The 18,550-nt window shown below is 36.8% G+C and overlaps 3 protein-coding genes across 3 annotated transcripts; 1 reads left to right on the forward strand and 2 right to left on the reverse strand.

Annotated features, from left to right (window-relative positions):
• Positions 1-2,170: 2,170 nt before the first annotated feature.
• On the reverse strand, positions 2,171-16,125 carry LOC116302206 (ubiquitin-conjugating enzyme E2 S). Its single transcript, XM_089031543.1, has 5 exons — positions 15,884-16,125; positions 15,651-15,801; positions 13,487-13,564; positions 12,003-12,115; positions 2,171-5,213 (listed from the first exon to the last, which is right to left on the reverse strand). The coding sequence occupies exons 1-5, from the start codon at positions 15,893-15,895 to the stop codon at positions 4,965-4,967; spliced, it is 603 nt and encodes a 200-aa protein (XP_088887669.1). The 5' UTR covers positions 15,896-16,125; the 3' UTR covers positions 2,171-4,964.
• Positions 6,040-9,133, forward strand: LOC148910330 (uncharacterized). Its single transcript, XM_089031540.1, has 2 exons — positions 6,040-6,384; positions 6,795-9,133. The coding sequence occupies exons 1-2, from the start codon at positions 6,055-6,057 to the stop codon at positions 8,724-8,726; spliced, it is 2,262 nt and encodes a 753-aa protein (XP_088887666.1). The 5' UTR covers positions 6,040-6,054; the 3' UTR covers positions 8,727-9,133.
• Positions 8,711-11,265, reverse strand: LOC148910331 (uncharacterized). The gene is made up of 2 exons (XM_089031542.1): positions 10,698-11,265; positions 8,711-10,374 (listed from the first exon to the last, which is right to left on the reverse strand). The coding sequence occupies exons 1-2, from the start codon at positions 10,910-10,912 to the stop codon at positions 9,957-9,959; spliced, it is 633 nt and encodes a 210-aa protein (XP_088887668.1). The 5' UTR covers positions 10,913-11,265; the 3' UTR covers positions 8,711-9,956.
• Positions 16,126-18,550: the final 2,425 nt, after the last annotated feature.

Genomic DNA, 18,550 nt, shown 5'->3' on the forward strand with positions numbered 1-18,550 from the left:
ATTCCTGATGTTAAAGTGCACATGAACCCTTCGACAATACTTTCAGTACTGATTCTGCATAAAGTAAATAGTTGATTGGTAAAATATTTCTTGATTTGAGTGATGCGTCTTTAAGTTATGAAGGTTTATACTTCCAATATGTTAATGATGATGACGTCAGGTAAGGTATTTGAGTGTTTTTGTTGTAACTAGTAATACTAAATGCTGGCCATTTTGAAAATAAAAATTGTAAATAGCTTTCATGTAAACCATGAGTAAAATAATGATGCTTTTTAAATACTGTATCTATGAACCAGTTCGATTTTGTATATTTGATTAAGCCTTAATAGACGTCACACTCATTAGCATATTGGAAGTATAAACCTTCATAACTTAGAAACGCATCACTCAAATCAAGAAATATTTTACCAATCAACTATTTACTTCGTGTAGAATCAGTACTGAAAGTATTGTCGAAGGGTTCATGTGCACTTTAAAACAGCCCAAACAGCTACCCGTTTTAAGGGAGGTAGGGTCAAGTGACCTGTTAATGGAAGTCGTCTATTGTCTTGATGAAGAAATAGAAAAAGCGCGCGCGTGCTGTGTGCTGTTATAAAGCACGCGGGATAGTTAGAACACGAGAGAAGTGTTTGGAGAAGCACGACGCGTAGCAGAGTGCTTCTCGACACTTCTCGAGTGTTCTGCCAATCCCCAAGTGCTTTATAACTACACACCGCACAGTAAGCAAGTTTTTTTATTTATTTTGTAAAATACAAGGGCGCGTGCGTGCTGTGTGCTCTCATAAAGCTCGCGCTCCCAACCAATAAGAATGCGAGATTTATAACAGTTTTTTTATAATTCATCTTAGTCAAATGATGCCATCACTCAAACGTCTTATTATTCATCTGCTGAATCAGCTTGAAGTTTTCAAAATAATTCTTTCTCGTAGAACCAAGAAATCATAAATAAGAGAGGGAAACTTCTTAATAACGCGCGCGCCATGTAAATTCCCGGTTGGGCTATTTTTAGTAACCAGGTGCAGTTTAAATTTCGCTTCACCCTACTCCCGTGCGCTATCAACTTGCGCGCGCTGTTCCGTTCCGTTTTTACTGATCAAAACCTGAATCAAAACAATAAACAGAAAGAGGTACTAGTACCTCAGCCAATCAGAGCACAGGATTTTTGATAGACCATTAGGAGGTTTATACTAATATATATAATGGCATAGAATGGTATTGAATGCATACAATAATTATATATATATACATACATATATTCATACATACACATAAGTGACAAGTAGGATATTCCATGGTGTGCCACGAGAAAGCATTGTATCACTATTATATTCAAGTGACAAGTGGGATATTCCATGGTGTGTCACGAGAAAGCATTGTATCACTCTTATATACAAGTGACAAGTGAGATATTCCATGGTGTGTCACGAGAAAGCATTGTATCACTATTATATACAAGTGACAAGTGGGATATTCCATGGTGTGTCACGAGAAAGCATTGTATCACTATTATATTCAAGTGACAAGTGGGATATTCCATGGTGTGTCACGAGAAAGCATTGTATCACTCTTATATACAAGTGACAAGTGTGATATTCCATGGTGTGTCACGAGAAAGCATTGTATCACTATTATATACAAGTGACAAGTGGGATATTCCATGGTGTGTCACGAGAAAGCATTGTATCACTATTATATTCAAGTGACAAGTGGGATATTCCATGGTGTGTCACGAGAAAGCATTGTATCACTCTTATATACAAGTGACAAGTGAGATATTCCATGGTGTGTCACGAGAAAGCATTGTATAACTATTATATACAAGTGACAAGTGGGATATTCCATGGTGTGCCACGAGGAAGCATTGTATAACTATTATATACAAGTGACAACTGGGATATTCCATAGTGTGTCATGAGAAAGCATTGTATCACTATCATATACAAGTGACAAGTGGGATATTCCATGGTGTGTCGCGAGAAAGCATTGTATAACTATTATTCATATACAAGTGACAAGTGTGATATTCCATGGTGTGTCATGAGAAAGCATTGTAAAACTATTGTATACCATTGAAAATAACTAAACTGCAATGCATGATGGGAAGTAACAGTAAAATGCCACCAAATACAGAGGTTAAAATAACTGTCGGCTAGTCAGTGTACCAATAAAAATTTGAAGGAACGTCTGCTAAAGTTTATTGATTTCAAATGAAATATGGCACATGAAATTCGAATTGCTGGCCTAAAAATAACAGTCAATGGATTCTGGCCAGATTTTAGGTCACATTGTTAGTCATCAATGTTAGACTGCGAGCTAAGTCCCCCTATTTCCCTTGGTCACTGTCCATCTGTCTGTCTGTGATTGGTAGAGTAAGATTGGTTACGAGTCAAAAGTCCCTTGGGGAGGGGGCTCTTTAGTCAATCTTCCTCGACCAATCAACACGGACAGACAGACAGTGTCTAAGGAAAATAGAGGGACTTCAGGTGCTTGCAGTCTACAATAATGTGAACAAGCATGCATCACTGCTGGCCATTGAGCAGTCATTATGTTTAGTTCTGAATGGGATGCTCTAAGACAGTAGTCACTGTCATTATCATAAACATGCAAACTTGGTAGCTGCAAGCTGTAATTTAATTTTTCGCTGCCATCAATCAAAATTAATCAGTTGGTACCTTTTATATTTTTGACTGACGGCCGGCAGCTTGCAGTTACTGAGTTCGCATGTTTATGAAAATGCCAGTAAAATGAGCCAGAAAATGTCTGGATTAAGTGCAACTACATTAACCAAGGCCACCCAAATAAATTTTAAATCAAATTTACAAACCATGTTTTTGGCACTGAATAACAGGATAGGTGACCAATTCTTGGTTTTAAACCATTCCTTGTTCACTTCTGATCACACACACACATGTATAAAGTAAAATATAATATGCTTTTAAAGGGAAAATGTGAAAATTTGTACTCAACCAATATTTTTATAGTTCCAGAAATTATCCATAACCCCCCCCCCCCCCAAGGAATTTCAAATTTCCAAGGGGTGGGGGGGTAAGAGAAAGAACAAAATTACAGAGTTTGTATGGAAGAAAATTGGAATTTCCAAGGGTAGGGGGGTCTTGAAAAACATTCCTCCGTTGGGGTTATGGAAAATTTCGGGAACAACACATTGGCTAATTTTTATGGAAATGTGTCTGGATGGCCTAGGTTGGTGTAGTTATATTTTACTGTAGTCTAACACTTATACTAATGTTGATTCATGCTTTATTTATTTACATGCACTAAACTTTCATTCTTTCAATTGTATGGAAAAATTGATTGAAATTGCTATAAGCATTTGCAATAAAAAGAATTAGAATTAAGTTTGGCAAAATTTTCTACCTAAGGTAGGTTCACAATTGCCCTATTTCACTATGACGTCACATCATAACAATCTATTGTTTAAACGCAAAGGATCATTATCATCGGAGGGGGTCCAATCAACGCAAATTGTTCTAAAACCCGTATCAATTCACGAAGAGAAGTAGAGTAGCCAGCAAACGCTCAGAATATTTATTAGTACATATTAACACATATTATATCTGAAAAGCAGGCCATTTTAGATTAAACTGTTTCGCTAGGTGCAAATTTTGTTGAATTTTCTATTGGATTTGGCAATTCTATCCCCCACATAAACAAGCAGTGACGTCATAGTGCAATAGGGCAATTGTCCTGTAATTAGTAAGTCCTGTAATTAGTAAGTGGGTTGAGGCCACTTCTTTTGAAGCCCACAGACTCATTTATACATGTTTAACCTCGTTTATGAGTTAGCTATTCTTGGATGCCATTAGTGTGACTACTATAACCACGACTATACTCACTTAGACAGCGAGAACCAATCAAATTAGTGAATAAAAACAATACATTCAAACATTGGGTAGTGGAGCCAATCAGAAAGCAGCAGAAAACAATAGCCTTTCAGCATATCTTTTTATTCACACAAGAAAATGATGATGGCTATCTAGTTGTTTACACTGTAATATCAGAGTCAAATTACAATTCTCGTGCAGTCTAGGTTTCAGATTGGCTCCACTACCCAAAGTTGGAATGAAATGATTCATTCTACATTTTAATAGACCCCTTTCGAATTCCAAATTTACCGCTGTGTTTCTTGATTACAGACTCATTTGCACTGGGTTAGCTTCCAGTTTGTGCAGAATATTCACGTGTTCCAGTTAAGGTCCGTCAAGTTTCAAAATGTTTGTATTGTTGAAGTTGTGCATTCTTTACTTTTCTGTTGGTATTTGTGAATATTTAAACACTGATTCGAGGCTAACCCTGTGCAAATGAGTCTGTAATCAAGGAACACAGTGGTAATTTAGAATTCAAAACTGGTCTATTGGTTCTCTTGCCTAATGGTATAAGTGGACCTGGTTACAGTAGTTGCACTGTAAATGTTTGTAAGATTTTGACACTACTTTGGTATTGTACAAGTTGCTCATTTCTTTACATTACAGATTACATTACGATTACAGGGGCGTATCCAGGATTTTTAATTGGGGGGGTCCTTACATACCAAATTGTCACTATTGCAATCTATTGTTTTGACGAAAAAGAATCATGGTCGATAGAGGGGAAACGAAACGAAAAGACGGCTCCGAGAAGCTAGAAAACTGATTTTCTTAACAGCTTAAGTTAAGGCTAAATAAATCTTCACACACTGAATCAACAGCAAGTTAGATTTTTTTTGGCTTTGAAAGAGGGGGTCACGGGCACCCTGTGACACCCCTGGATACACCCCTGGATTACATTACAGAATTTTGTGAATGATTAGCTTTTAAAGTTTGTGCAAATAGAGATCAAGTACAACATTATTATTAACAGAATAGGAATATTAATTTTGACAAGAGAAAGATTTTAATTACAAGCTAAGAAGGACATAAATCTCTAAGACGAGTACTAAGGACTTTTATATTATATTTTATACTAAGGTTATAATCTTTTAATGGCTCTCTTCTTATCTTTCTTTTTCTTATCACATACTTTATCCATTGCTCTCTTTTTGCCAGGTAAAGATGCTTGCGATGTGTCAACATTGCTTGACGAGGAAATTTTTGCATGAATATCAGTCATCATCCTTGCTCTTTTCGAATAGTCGTCGTATCGTTCCAGGAGAAGTTTTCCTGCTTCTTCATTTAACGCTGACTCAGGATTTGGATGGATAAGCAGACACTTCACAGTCTTTAATACAATATATAAAAAGAAGCCATAGAATCAATACATCTTAAATTTAATACACCAGTTTCACATTCAATGCATACCGCTGTTTTTGAAGACCACAGACTCATTTGCACAGGCTTAGCCTCATTTATAAGTCAAAACTATTCACAGATGCTTAGAAGTCCGTGGGATTTCAAAACATTGGTATTGTTCAAGCTGCACATTCTTTACATTATAGCTGACAATTGCAAATGATTTACTCTAAAGCAAGGTGAAGCCTTTGGAGATGAGTCTTCAGACTTCAAACACAGCGGTATTTACGGAATGAGAAAAGGGACTACGTGTATTTCACGAATCCATAAACAAGTGGTATGTACTGTATGCTTCAGCTTCGTTTACTTCCCTTGTTAAAGATAATTCAAAAATGTCTTTAAAAATATAACTGCTTTGTTCTGAGATAATTTCTTTACTGATAAAATGATTAGTTATATATTAGACCTCAGATGAACTGGAACTTCACCGGCTTCCTAATTTCAAAAAAGGGGTTCTTTCCATGACTGGGATTTAGCCTTAAAGGACAACTGACCCCAAAAATTGCCGTTTTTCATATAAAACTACAACGTACATAGATCACATAAATTCAACTTTGAACTCTGATACAGCTTCTATGTCGCCGAAAAGAAATAATCAATTCACGAAAAATAGCAATAGAAGAGCGCCATATTTGAGCCCGCAATAAATTACCGCATTAATGCCGTGACGTCACAACGTGAAGCTTGCATTCCAAACTTGTTGAGTTTGTATATTTCGAGTGCTAGTCGATCTTTTAATAGTCTAAGTTAGAGTAAGTTTCTTAATCCAGATGGTCCATTGTTGTGTGCCAGAATGCACCAACCATTCTTCCAAAACTGAGTCTGTTAGCTACCACAAAATTCCTAACAAAATAGCTCTTCAGAAGGCATGGATAGCGCGGATAAAGAGAGAGAACCTGCCGCCTTTGAAGAACTGCTACGTTTGCAGCGATCACTTCGAGGATTCATGCTTTGAAGTGGATCTGATGGAGCAGTTAACCGGGATAAAAAGGAAGAGGAGATTAAAGAGCGATGCTGTTCCGTCAGTATTCAATTTTTGCAAGCCAGCTAAAAGAAGAGCTACATCAGAGAACCGGCTCAAACGCAAACAAAACGAAGAGGTGAGATAACATGTCATTTATACATAACATAGTTTACATTGTTTTTCGAAATAATCACTCATGAAAAAGACTTATTAATGCATACCGAAGCGAGTCATCAATCATTAGCTATTTATGCTTTCATAGATGAAATGTTGCTTAAAATCATAAGTATAGCTAGTAATATTTGATCGATACTTGAAATTTTCAAAATGGTTATTTGCACGTGTTTAGTTTACATTTGATATTTATTCGTAAACCATAACAATGTTGCCGTAATATTCCAAATTTGCTTGGATAAATGACCACGGAAGAATAATTTATAGCATTGTTGGTTAATATGTTTATTTTGTATTATTTAAGGTAAAGTAGGCCTCGAAGAATGGTTTATAGTATTGTTGAAAACATTGTTTATTTTTGTATTTTCAAAGAATGTGGAGCAGCTATGTGCCACAATAAATCCCTCGTGTGAAGATCCACCAAGTATGGAAACACCAGAGTTCTCTCCTGAACCACTTTGTAAGGAGATTGGTGTTCAGTGTTGCCTTGGTTGTAGATATGTTGTAACATCCACTGCATCAACTCAGACAGAGCCTGGATACTATAAAGATGCCGACACAACAACAGTTTACAATCCCTCCCCTTCACCAAACATCAGTAGAGATGAAATACTCAGTGTGAGCTTCCACGACCACAGCTACAGTACTAGCTATCACACCTCACCAGTAAAGTCAATGCCAACAGTGTCTCCACAAAAGTCAGAAAAGTCTTTGTTTTCAGAGGAAGAGGGACTCCCACTAAGTGACGATGATGATGGTTTCATTGTTTCATCGCAAGAGACAGTTTCAACAACGGACAGTGAATTAGAGCCAGAAAACAAAGACTGCAATAAAACTCTTGAAAACCATATCAAAGAACCTAAATATTTGGTATTTAACTCTTGTTTGCAGCAGTTATTCAAGTTTTGTAGAAGCTGTGGAGCACCTATCGCTGATGTCAACTTTGTATGTCAAGGCAGCCTACTTATTGTGACAACTATATGTATGAAACATCATGCTTTGACATGGTACTCACAGCCAATGTTAAATCGCTTAGCTATTGGGAACTTGTTGATTTCCTCATCAATATTATTTACTGGTAATACTTTTACCAGACTTCAAAACTTTGCATCCTGTCTTGGCCTAAAATTTCTGAGTGAGAGGGTCTTTTACAGACATCAGGAACGTTACCTATTTCCTGTTGTTAATGATGCTTGGAAGAGAGAGGAGGCTGCTGTAATTGAAGAGCTGTCAAATAAGGACATAGTAAATCTCAATGGTGATGGCCGAAGTGACAGTCCTGGCCATAGTGCTAAATATGGCACATATACTATGATGGAGACAAGCACAGGGAAAATTGCCACCTTCAGCATTGTTCAAGTCTCTGAAGTAACCAGCTCCAATGCTATGGAGAAAGAGGGGTTTCTAAGGTGTTTGAACACTTTAGAAGACACGGTCAGTATAAAATGTATCACAACTGACAGACACACATCCATCACCAGCACTATGGCAAAAGATTTTAGCCACATCAAACACCAGTATGATGTGTGGCATCTTTCCAAGTCAATTGTAAAAAAGCTGAACAAGAAAGCAAAATTGAAGAAAAACCAAGAGCTGGCACCCTGGATACAATCCATTTCAAACCATCTTTGGTGGTGTGCTGCTACATGTAATGGGGATGTACAACTTTTGAGAGAGAAGTGGAAATCTGTTGTTCACCATTGCGTGAACAAGCATTCCTGGAAGGATGCAGAGGTATTCAAAAAGTGTGCCCATCCTCCCCTAACCCGCAGACAAGTGCGCACCACACACTGGATCAAGCCGGGGTCACCAGCTCATGTGGCCCTAGAAGAGGTTGTCCTTCAACCAAAGTTACTTAATGACTTGGCAAGATTGACCGACTTTTGTCACACAGGAGGGCTTGAAGTTTATCATTCGATGATGCTGAAGTATTGCTCAAAAAGAGAGCACTTCTCTTACAAGGGAATGGTTGCTCGTACTCAACTTGCTGCCATTGACAACAATTTCAATACAGCTAGAATTCAAGCAATTGTTCAAAAAGGCCCAAGGAGTGGAGAAGCTCGTTATCGCAAGTGCTTCCCTAAGATGCACAAGCGCTGGGTTGTTAAGCCAGTCTTACAAAGAAAAAGCTATGCTTTCCTCCCTGAGCTACAACTGAAAGTACTTGAAATTTGTGAGGGTGGCATGGAGGCTGCAGGGGTTGACCCAATTGAAGAGGTTGAATTACCAAGAAACATTGCTAGTGTTCCTGCCCCAGACAAACAGGAATTGATTGAACGACACCGGTCAAGATTTTCTAGGTAATTAATTTAAATGGAATGTAGTAGAGACTAAAAACACTGAAATGTGTAGTGTTAAGTGATGCTAATTCTAACCATTTCCTATTTTTAATTAACACTATTTAGTAGAAAATAATGCAAAGCATCATTGGCACTCTTTTAGTGATTGTACTCTAGTGAATAGCTGTTTTGAAAGAACTGTCAAGTAAGCCTGTCGTCCCAATCCCCCTCATCTTTGAACAGTTGTGTTCATTACTGGTAATAATTACAATGCTTCTACAAATGGGAAGGTACATGACAGACCCAAGTAAAACTGCTATAAACAAAATATGTAATTAATGTGAAGGGGACCTGATTAAAGTGGTAGATAAGTTTGCAGTTTTTAGATGTTCAGATGAAAATTGTATTAAAATATCATTACCACTTAGGAAACGATTGACTTTTAAATGAAATCTTAAAAGAGGTCTTTTCTTTAACTATCTACGCTCCATTATATATGGGGTCTCTCCCAGTATGAATGTAGTATAGAAAAAATTCCAGCTGAATAGTGACTTTCGCTTTCACTCATGGGAATCAAGATGTTCATTCATTTGCTCTCAGTGAATTAATCAGCACATGATTACTGAGCTGCAAAGGGCCTATTTGCCTGGAAAAAAAATATATGAGCCATAAATGGCTGACAAGCCTGGATGCCAAGATTTCCTAGTGCCAATTTGTCTGACAATGAGACTAGTCAGTACCGAGATTCTAAGATGGGGTGGGATTCTATCACCAAGAGAATTTTTTTTTCATTTAGCACAATTTTTGAATCCATTATAGCATGCTACTTCAAGGCAAATTCTTTATAAACAATACTGACTAGCCTTGTTTTCAGACAAATTGGTGCCCAGGAAATATTGGTTATCCATGTCTAGTATAACTGCAAAATTTGCTTGGTTAGCTCATGATTTTGTCCACTAGTGCTTTGTACACTAGGTTCTCTATTCAGCTGGATATTTTGTCTAGGTGTAGTTGTTTTTAAATAATAAAATATGCAAAACCTAGAAAACATTTATATAAACAACTTTCTATATGTACTTCATCTAAAAATAAATTCATGACTACTCTTATACATTTTGGTCTCAGCCTTTCCATGTTTTCCTTTTCAATTTATCAATTCAGAAATCCTGATAGAAAAAAATCCACTCTGTGTATATGAAATGAAGTAAGGAATAAATAAAATGTATATAATAACTCCATGTAACTTTAGGCCAAGCTAATCATCTGCATAGTGAAAACCTTCAAATTCAAAGTCCTCCTCTAGTCCAGGGGGAGGGAAGTGTGCTCTGATGCACATGACAGCACAAGAGGGCAGAACAACCCGAACTTCCTTTCCAAGAACTCCCCAGCACCATCTTGCTAGTTGCCTATATGCAATGTGTCTGTACTGCTTGTGCTCTGGGCCTTCATACGCATTACTGTACTGCTGTTTGTACTGAGCCCATGCGGTTCGAAGAACATACTTATTGGCACAAACAGGTAAGAATCCAGGATGTTGAGTAATGCATGGTGGTGGTTCATCAGCATCTCCATCTTCAACAACAGACTGGCATGTTGCAACCACTTTTTCGATTTCTTGGCAACAAATGCATTCAGATATTGAATCCATAATTTGGCAGCTACCACAGGTACACCTATTTAACAGAAATAAAACAATTCTTAGTATCTTTGAACATTATCAACGATTGTCCCAAGTGAGAATATACATACACAACTTGTGACACAACTATATCCCTGTATCTATATCCTGCAGTATATAACTTATTGACTATCAAGCGATGTTTTTAAACATGTTTTTAATTAAAATTGTGAAAGTTGGTATTGCTTTTGGTCGCAAACTGGATTCATGCATACCAATATCTAAAGAACAGATTGCAAGAACACGAGTGGCAAGATACGATTTTATATAAAATGGATATGTAGTTCAGTTTTGTGATAAGACAGAGGTACGACTTACCAATCTGAATTTGTAAGTCGATTGTTCTCTTGTTCATCGTCTTCAATAATGTCACTGTCAGATCCTTCTCTGAACTCTTCATCTGAGGAGATTTCTATTTCTGGTTCAAACTGATATGGCCGTAAACCAAATTCGTCGTCCATTCCGAAAAATTCTTGAGCGAAATCGTCTCCCGAGCTGTCCGAGCCTTCGGAAGAAGAATTAGATTCTGACATGCCTTTAATTTGATGACCAAGTTGTATTTTTTGAGTAAAAAGTATAAGAAACTGAGGAAGAAGTCAGGCAAACAACTGGAAGCTTGAACTCTTGTGACGTTGTGACGTCATTACGCTATTTTTCTGAGCCCGCGATAAAAGCGCAAGATGGCGGCCACCAGAGCGATATATGCGATGTTTTCAAAAAATTGTTTTAGAAAAATGGATGCTCTATCCCCTTTAAAAACTGGATTTTTGGACTTCTCAAATGATGTAGTTCCTCTTAAAAATGGGTCATTTTGGAGGGTCAGTTGTCCTTTAACCTTAAAATATAGTGTGCATACCGTGGCCATTATGTATTGCAAGGCATCATGGGGTACCAAGGGGGCAACTATAGAGTTATGTGAGGCTCATCGATCACCTTAAGCCATCAAAAGAAAGAGAAACTATAATTATATTATCTGCCATCTTTGTTTCTTTTTGCCCCTAGGATGTCCCGTGATGCTTTATGATCCAATATGGCCACCGTATGATTCATCAAGATGACCACTGTATAAGATGGACACCGTATAAGGTATCAGTATAAGATGGCCACCGTATCATCACAGTGACTATGGCCACTGTATAAGATGGCCACCGTATCATCACAGTGACTATGGCCACTGTATAAGATGGCCACCGTATCATCACAGTGACTATGGCCACTGTATAAGATGGCCACCGTATCATCACAGTGACTATGGCCACTGTATAAGATGGCCACCGTATCATCACAGTGACTATGGCCACTGTATAAGATGGCCACCGTATCATCACAGTGACTATGGCCACTGTATAAGATGGCCACCGTATCATCACGGTGACTATGGCCACTGTATAAGATGGCCACCGTATCATCACGGTGACTATGGCCACTGTATAAGATGGCCACCGTATCATCACGGTGACTATGGCCACTGTATAAGATGGCCACCGTATCATCACGGTGACTATGGCCACTGTATAAGGTGGTCATTGTATCATCAAGGTGGTCTATTTTTTTGGAGGGAGTTGGAGTCTTGATCTTGTTGTGATCTTTAGGGTGCTGTTTTTCCCTTTCTACTTAACTTACCAGTAAAATATGCTGAATTCCTAAGTCTGGTTTCCAGTCCTTTTTAAGAGTATTGACACAAATTTCGCCATTTTTTGACACATTGGGATGAAAAATAGTAGTTAAAAAAAATCCTGTAAAAGAACAAACAAATGACTTAATTATATTAACATATTTCATGCATTGTGGTGAAAGTCCGTAGAATTTCAAAGTGTTTGCATAGTTCAAGTTCTGCATTCTTTACTTTGCCATTGATATTTGTGAATATTTTTACGCTGAAATACTAGTAAGGCTGACCATGTACAAATGCGTCTGTAATCAATGAGCACAGTGGTATTTGGCCAATTTAAAATGGTCTATACACTGAATCAAAATATGGTGACCAATTTGAATAACTATTGTTCTGCAATGACTAGCAACTGACTAGCCTCGTGTTCACGAGGAAATATAAAAGTGTTTTCACATGTATGAGAGGCTAGTCAGTCGCTAGTCATTGCAGAATAGTTATTCAAATTGGTCACCATATTTTGATTCAGTGTATTGCAAAGCATTGTGGTGTTCAAAACATGAGCTAAGCCAGAAATCTTGACAGTTATTTCACAAAACTTTAGCAGCTCCTTTTCCAAAGTTTGTTCACAAGTTCACAACCTCAGTATGCACTTCAGGACTTCAAAGTGAAATCGATTAGAGATCACTCACACTAATAATAATGTAGCTTCGAAAACTCATCAAATCTACTTTTCAAAATCATTTTTCAAGATGGATTTCATCACAACAAAAGGAATTTAACTCTGCATGTTGTTTGGAATAAAATTTTTGAAAAGCATTTGGTTTAAAGATGCAATTCAAGTAAATATTTGAATTCTACACATAATTTGAACAAAGGCGCTAGTTAATGAGGAAATCAGCTGCGTGTAGTTTGTTACACATAGTATCTTGTACTCAACATACTTGCGGGCACTTCACGCATAGAAGTGCATTACACTGAGAGTACTACATGCGGTTTGCACGCGTGAAATGTTAACATTCCTGTGAGCTGTACTGTAACCAAGTCCTGGTTGATTGAAACAAGTTTGCACTGAAGCTCGCAAGATTTGGTACCAACTTGAGAATATGCAAACAAACTTCGGAATTGGAGTGGGCCGAAACAAACTGTAGACTTAAAGACCCATTGCCACTTACCGTGATGCACCGCGGTCACAGATGAATTTCGTGGTCCATGAAATTCAAAGAATCATATATTGAAAAATAACTTCATATTAAATCCTTTTCCGACATAGCACTAAGGCACAATAATGATTCTTTTACATTATTTCATGGCTTTAGGGACTATCTAAGAGTTTATTCAAAAGGTTGGAATTGTTTTTTTAGTGGTGACATGATTCAAAATGTAAACAAATTGTGATGCATCACGGTAAGTGGCAATGGGTCTTTAATGCTCAACAGACTGCTTCATGTGTATTATCAAAAAAATAATTAAGTACAATACATTGTAATTAATATACCTTTTGGAGGTGAAGCTGGAAAGTCCTTTCCAAGGACAACTTTAATTTTAAATATACCACCTTCGTATGGTGTTCCGGCTAAAAACAAGGGACAAAATAGCAGTATCAGTAACATATTTTTAAAAATATTAAAAAAAAATTTTTTTTAAATAATTCAAAATTTAAAATTTAAAAAATTTCAAATCAATTTTATTTAAAAAATTCATTTAAGCCAAATATTTTATATTGTTTGCTTCAAGAGCCATAACGGTTTATCTTAGGAGATCACGTTGATATTTATTATACTTTACAATAATTTAAATAATTTACAGTCAAAATGGCTAAAGCTTACCCCCTAGGTTCGATTACAGGGCAGATCAAAAAACAGTGGGCACCTAGAAATATTCTAGGAATGTTCTATTGTTCTTTGGCCAATTAGAATTGACTTTCTGACCACAAGATTACGGAAAGATAACAATAACACTTTCGATTGGTTATTGAACATTCTTGAAATATTTCTAGGCGCCCACGATTTTTCAATTCACACTGTAATGGTTTCATTGTTGGAATATTGAAATACATTATTCTTTCCAGGAATACGAAAACTCAAACTTCAAAATAATAACCGATTCAAAACTTTTGATTAGATTATGTTGTTCCTTATATGGAATAATCCAATCAGAATTTGAGTTTTCAATCCGTTATTATTTTGAATCCTGAGTCTTCGTATTCCTAGAAAGAATAATAAATTTAATTAGCATATACCTTGTGTACTTCCTAAGAACGCGTGCACCCATTGGTTAATTGGAGGTGAATATTGTATGATATTCGCCTCTGAATCTCAGAATATTGAGTCGGCAACAAAATGGCATCTGCCTGCAAACATTTTGCTACAATTTCCGATGAGAAAATTGAAAAAATGAAAGTAAATGCCATTCCTATCAATACTAAAAAGGCAACAAAGTATGGCCTAAAAGTTTTGCTAAAGATTTTGCGTGAATTTGTCACGCAAACTAAAAGTTTCTGTTTGTTTATTTTATTGAATTATTGTATATAAAAATAAGTTACTCTGTACACAAGTTGGTATGTTCTAAAACAATTATTCGCCTCAGGCTCAGTGAATATGGAGAATATTTACCTCGCCTCTCGAAGACTCGCATCTCGGTAAATATTCCCCGATATTCACTTCGCTGTCGGTGAATAATTGCTAAATATTCGAATAATGAAACCATTAATGTAATCTGGGGGTGGGGTGGGTGGGGTGGGGTAAGCTTGAGCCATTTTGACTGTAAATAACACACATATATATACAAACTACTGCAATCACAGAGATTCTGGAATGTCACTTTACATTTAAACTAATAAAAATTTTAATTGATTTATCATTTGTCACTAGAAGAAAGGAGAACTCTGAAAAAAATCAGAGTCCTTGATTGGAATCAAAACCATGAGCTTCAGGATGCCGATAGGATGCTCTAACCACTGAGCTACAGGAATGACTCTCTACAAGGATTCTGAACTGGATGTGAACATATTGAGCATAGGAGTGTGTAGGCTATATGTCATGAGTAAATGACTTAGGATGTCAGTACGCTGCTCTTAACACTGACCTAAAAGGATAGATTCATTATCTAAAAGGATTCTGAACTGAATCTGGACATATTGAGCATAGCAGCAGAGTACAGGCTATATGTCATAATAAGTAAATGACTGCTTATCATGAGTCCTTACTGTAGCTCAGTGGTAGAGCATCTGAAATGAGAAATCGAGTTGCCTTCGCAGTGCATTGTGGAACTGTACTGGAGATGTATTTCCAAGATGGTCAACAAGTTGCTGTTTCGTGCCCTCATACAGCCCCCAAATGCATTACAATGCCAACTCGATCAAGTTTTTACCTCAACCTTGCAATGGCTAATATAAGCTGAAGCTTATAGAAAACAATTGGCTCTACACATTAGAATCGAAATTTCAGTTATTCTACACGTACTCTCGAAAAGTCCCGTATTCTTATACGATTTGGTGTATTTATTCAGACCTAGGGTAAAGAAAAAGACTTCTTTTCTAACATATTAGTTCAAAAGCATGACTTAATTTTAACCCCTCATCGCTTACCGGTTGAAAAACAAACCGATTTCTAAGTCATATTCGATCCGTAGTGGTACATTTTGTACGATAATATACTCACTTGGTCCTTCTATCGTCGCTTGAATATCTGTTATGTCTTCATCGTTGGTAAAAATTTTGATTCCCTCTGGTGGATTACTCGCTAACCCTTGCAATTCTCGAGCAACTTGCTTGATAATTTGAGGGGACAAGTTTTCGACATTCGAACTGGTCTGAAAAGAAAGGTGATTTTTATCAAAAAATCGATCCTTTTTCGCGGGGAAAAAGGACAAAATCAATAAGATTAATACTTACTGTTGCCATCATTTAGTGTTGTTTGTAGTTATAGAGCAATCGGTAGTGGAAAAACTAGAGAAAAAGGGTTTAATTTGGAGCTAAACAATCAATTTCCTTCTTGTTTAACCGTTTCTCGTTTGTAAAAATGGCTGACCTGCTCTTCAGCCAATCAAAAGACGCTATTCCTGGACTCCTTACCAGGGAATACTAACACTCGCTCGATACTTGCCGTCTTATCACCAGACTCCTTGAGGATTTCATTATTTTTCATAATATATGTTAATGGATATCATTATTATTATTATACATATATTTTTATTTCAATTTTTATGGAACCCTGAAACAACCTCTGGGCTGATCAAAGTCATGTTCGGCTAAATTTAGCGTAGGTTTTTGCGGAATGAGGAAAATCGGAGAACCCGGAACTTACACTAAGGATCGAGAGGGGTTATAGCTATTGTCTGTTTGACATTTTCTAAATTTTCAAGTCTCAGCCCTTTTATTCATTAATATATGGGGGGAGGGGTGGGGAGCTGCTTTGTCTTGGGAAGTGTGATCAATTAAGCTGCAATTTGATGAGAATGGAGTTTTTCTTTTTTTCTTCTTTTCTTTCGTTTTTATATCAGTATATATATATATACCCCCCCCCCCCCATTTTTTTCGGTGTTTTTCTTGTTTTTTGCTTTGTTATTATTTTGTAAGAGGAGGAGGAGGAGGAGGAGGAGGAGGAGGAGAAGAAGAAGAAGAACTGAGAAGAAGAAGAAGAAGAAGAAGAAGAAGAAGAAGAACAACAACAACAACAACAACAACAACAACAACAACAACACCAATAACAAGAAGAACAAGAAGGAGAAGATAAGAAGACTACTGACGTGAAAGTTGCATAAGGTTACATTGGAGAAGGTCTGATATCTGACCAAAACCTCTGACAGTCTCATGCAGTTAAAATATTAGCCAGAGTCAACTCTAATCAAAATTAAGAGGAGGATTATATAGCACGTGACGTGCGTATTCAAATTGCATTCAAGTTAAACTACTTCAGTTCGCCTTGAGTACACAGCGGTATAATACTATCTACTTCCTGTTCATCCTCGGGAACCCAGGGGTGAAGTTCTAGCTGTCGCTCGTTTCTCGCTTCCAGACAAATACCAGTATTTTTTTTCTGGAAGCGAGAAATGAGAGGCAGAACATACCCCTGGCCCGAGGATGCTCCCTGTTTGGAATATCGCCAAGTCGCTCATCATGGCCCAGCATCAAGTTTGTCCGGCTCATATCACGCGACCATGCCATGACCCTTTTGAGTTCTACTGATGGAATGTGTTTTAACGCGTAGTCTACCTCAAAATCTTCCAAAAAATAGACCTCCGGTTTTTGACTAGCCTCCTTTGCAGCCGTTCTTAGAGTCGTCAGTTTTTGACTGAAGGTCAAGGAAACCGGATGCTGGCCTTTTTGAAAAAAATAAAGCGGTGAGATCCCTTTTTGTAAGCGCAGGCTGGGAAACGCCCTTTTAATTCTAGGTCATTACTGAGTCGCAGTGATTGGTATGAATAGAGGATATTACATGGGCGCGCAGAAATAGGAAATTTATCTTCGAGTGTTGAAAAGATCTCTCACGAGTAAGCGCAGCGAACGCGTGAGAGATTTTCAACACGAGAAGATAAATTTCGTATCTCCAAGCGCCCATGTAATATTCTGTTTATGGATTATTGTATGATAAATTTCAGTATTTTAAATTCTGATCGCGGAAAATTGATTACTGGCAGTTTCAAGTGGAGTCAATCAGTTTACTGTCACTGTGAAAATCAAGAAATAATAACAATAATAATAATAATGATAATATAATCAGTAGAAATGATATTAATATGACTTGAATCATTATAAGGATAACTTAATATTTATAATAATAACCGACTTAAGATATTAGTAACTGACTGGTAGTGAAAAAAAGAAAAAGGAAAAAGGAAAGAAGGAAAGAACTGAAAGAAAGGAAAAAGAAACGAAAAGGAAAGAAAGGAAAGAAAAGAAAAAAAAAAAAAAAAAAAAAAAAAAAAAGAAAAGAAAAGAAGAAGAAGAAAAGACGAAAAGCGCAATGCTTTACAAGTAAAGAATTTAAAAATAATTTCACAACAGTTCATGACACAAAATATTCATTTTCTACTTATATTTCATCTTACTAAGTGCGGATCGCGAGAAAAACGTGTCATAGTGGTAACCAAGCAACCAAAAAGACCGTAAAACGTTTATTCAATTTTTGTGTGCTTTGTGTTTTAATGCGAGAAAGTTAGTCTCTTCGTCGGCGCCAGAGGGATTCTCCTACCAATGGTTTAGCAAAAAATGAACATGAAAAAACACGTTAAAAATTTTTTTTTTTTTTTTTGAAAAATATTGAGTTACTCTTATGAGGATCGTATTTCGAATGGCATCGAATTGAACGCATGCTGAACTTTGATTTAAAAAGAATTTATTTCAAAATATATAACAATTTCTAAAAAATGAATACTTCAAAATTAATTATCACTGAAGTCAAAAATCAAAGTTTTAATCACTGGTTTTTGAGTATAAAGAAACTAGAAACAGATGTTTAAGAACAGTTTTAGCATTTACTGTTATGTCTTTGTTTGACCCCTTTGTTACCCGGGTTTGTTATCAAAATGTAAACAAAAAGCTCCGATGTATCGCATTACC

Source organism: Actinia tenebrosa, unplaced genomic scaffold, assembly GCF_029948245.1.
Source record: "Actinia tenebrosa isolate PJP-AT-01 unplaced genomic scaffold, QUT_ActTen_1.0 PGA_scaffold17__23_contigs__length_9995812, whole genome shotgun sequence".
NCBI classification, from domain to species: domain Eukaryota; kingdom Metazoa; phylum Cnidaria; class Anthozoa; order Actiniaria; family Actiniidae; genus Actinia; species Actinia tenebrosa.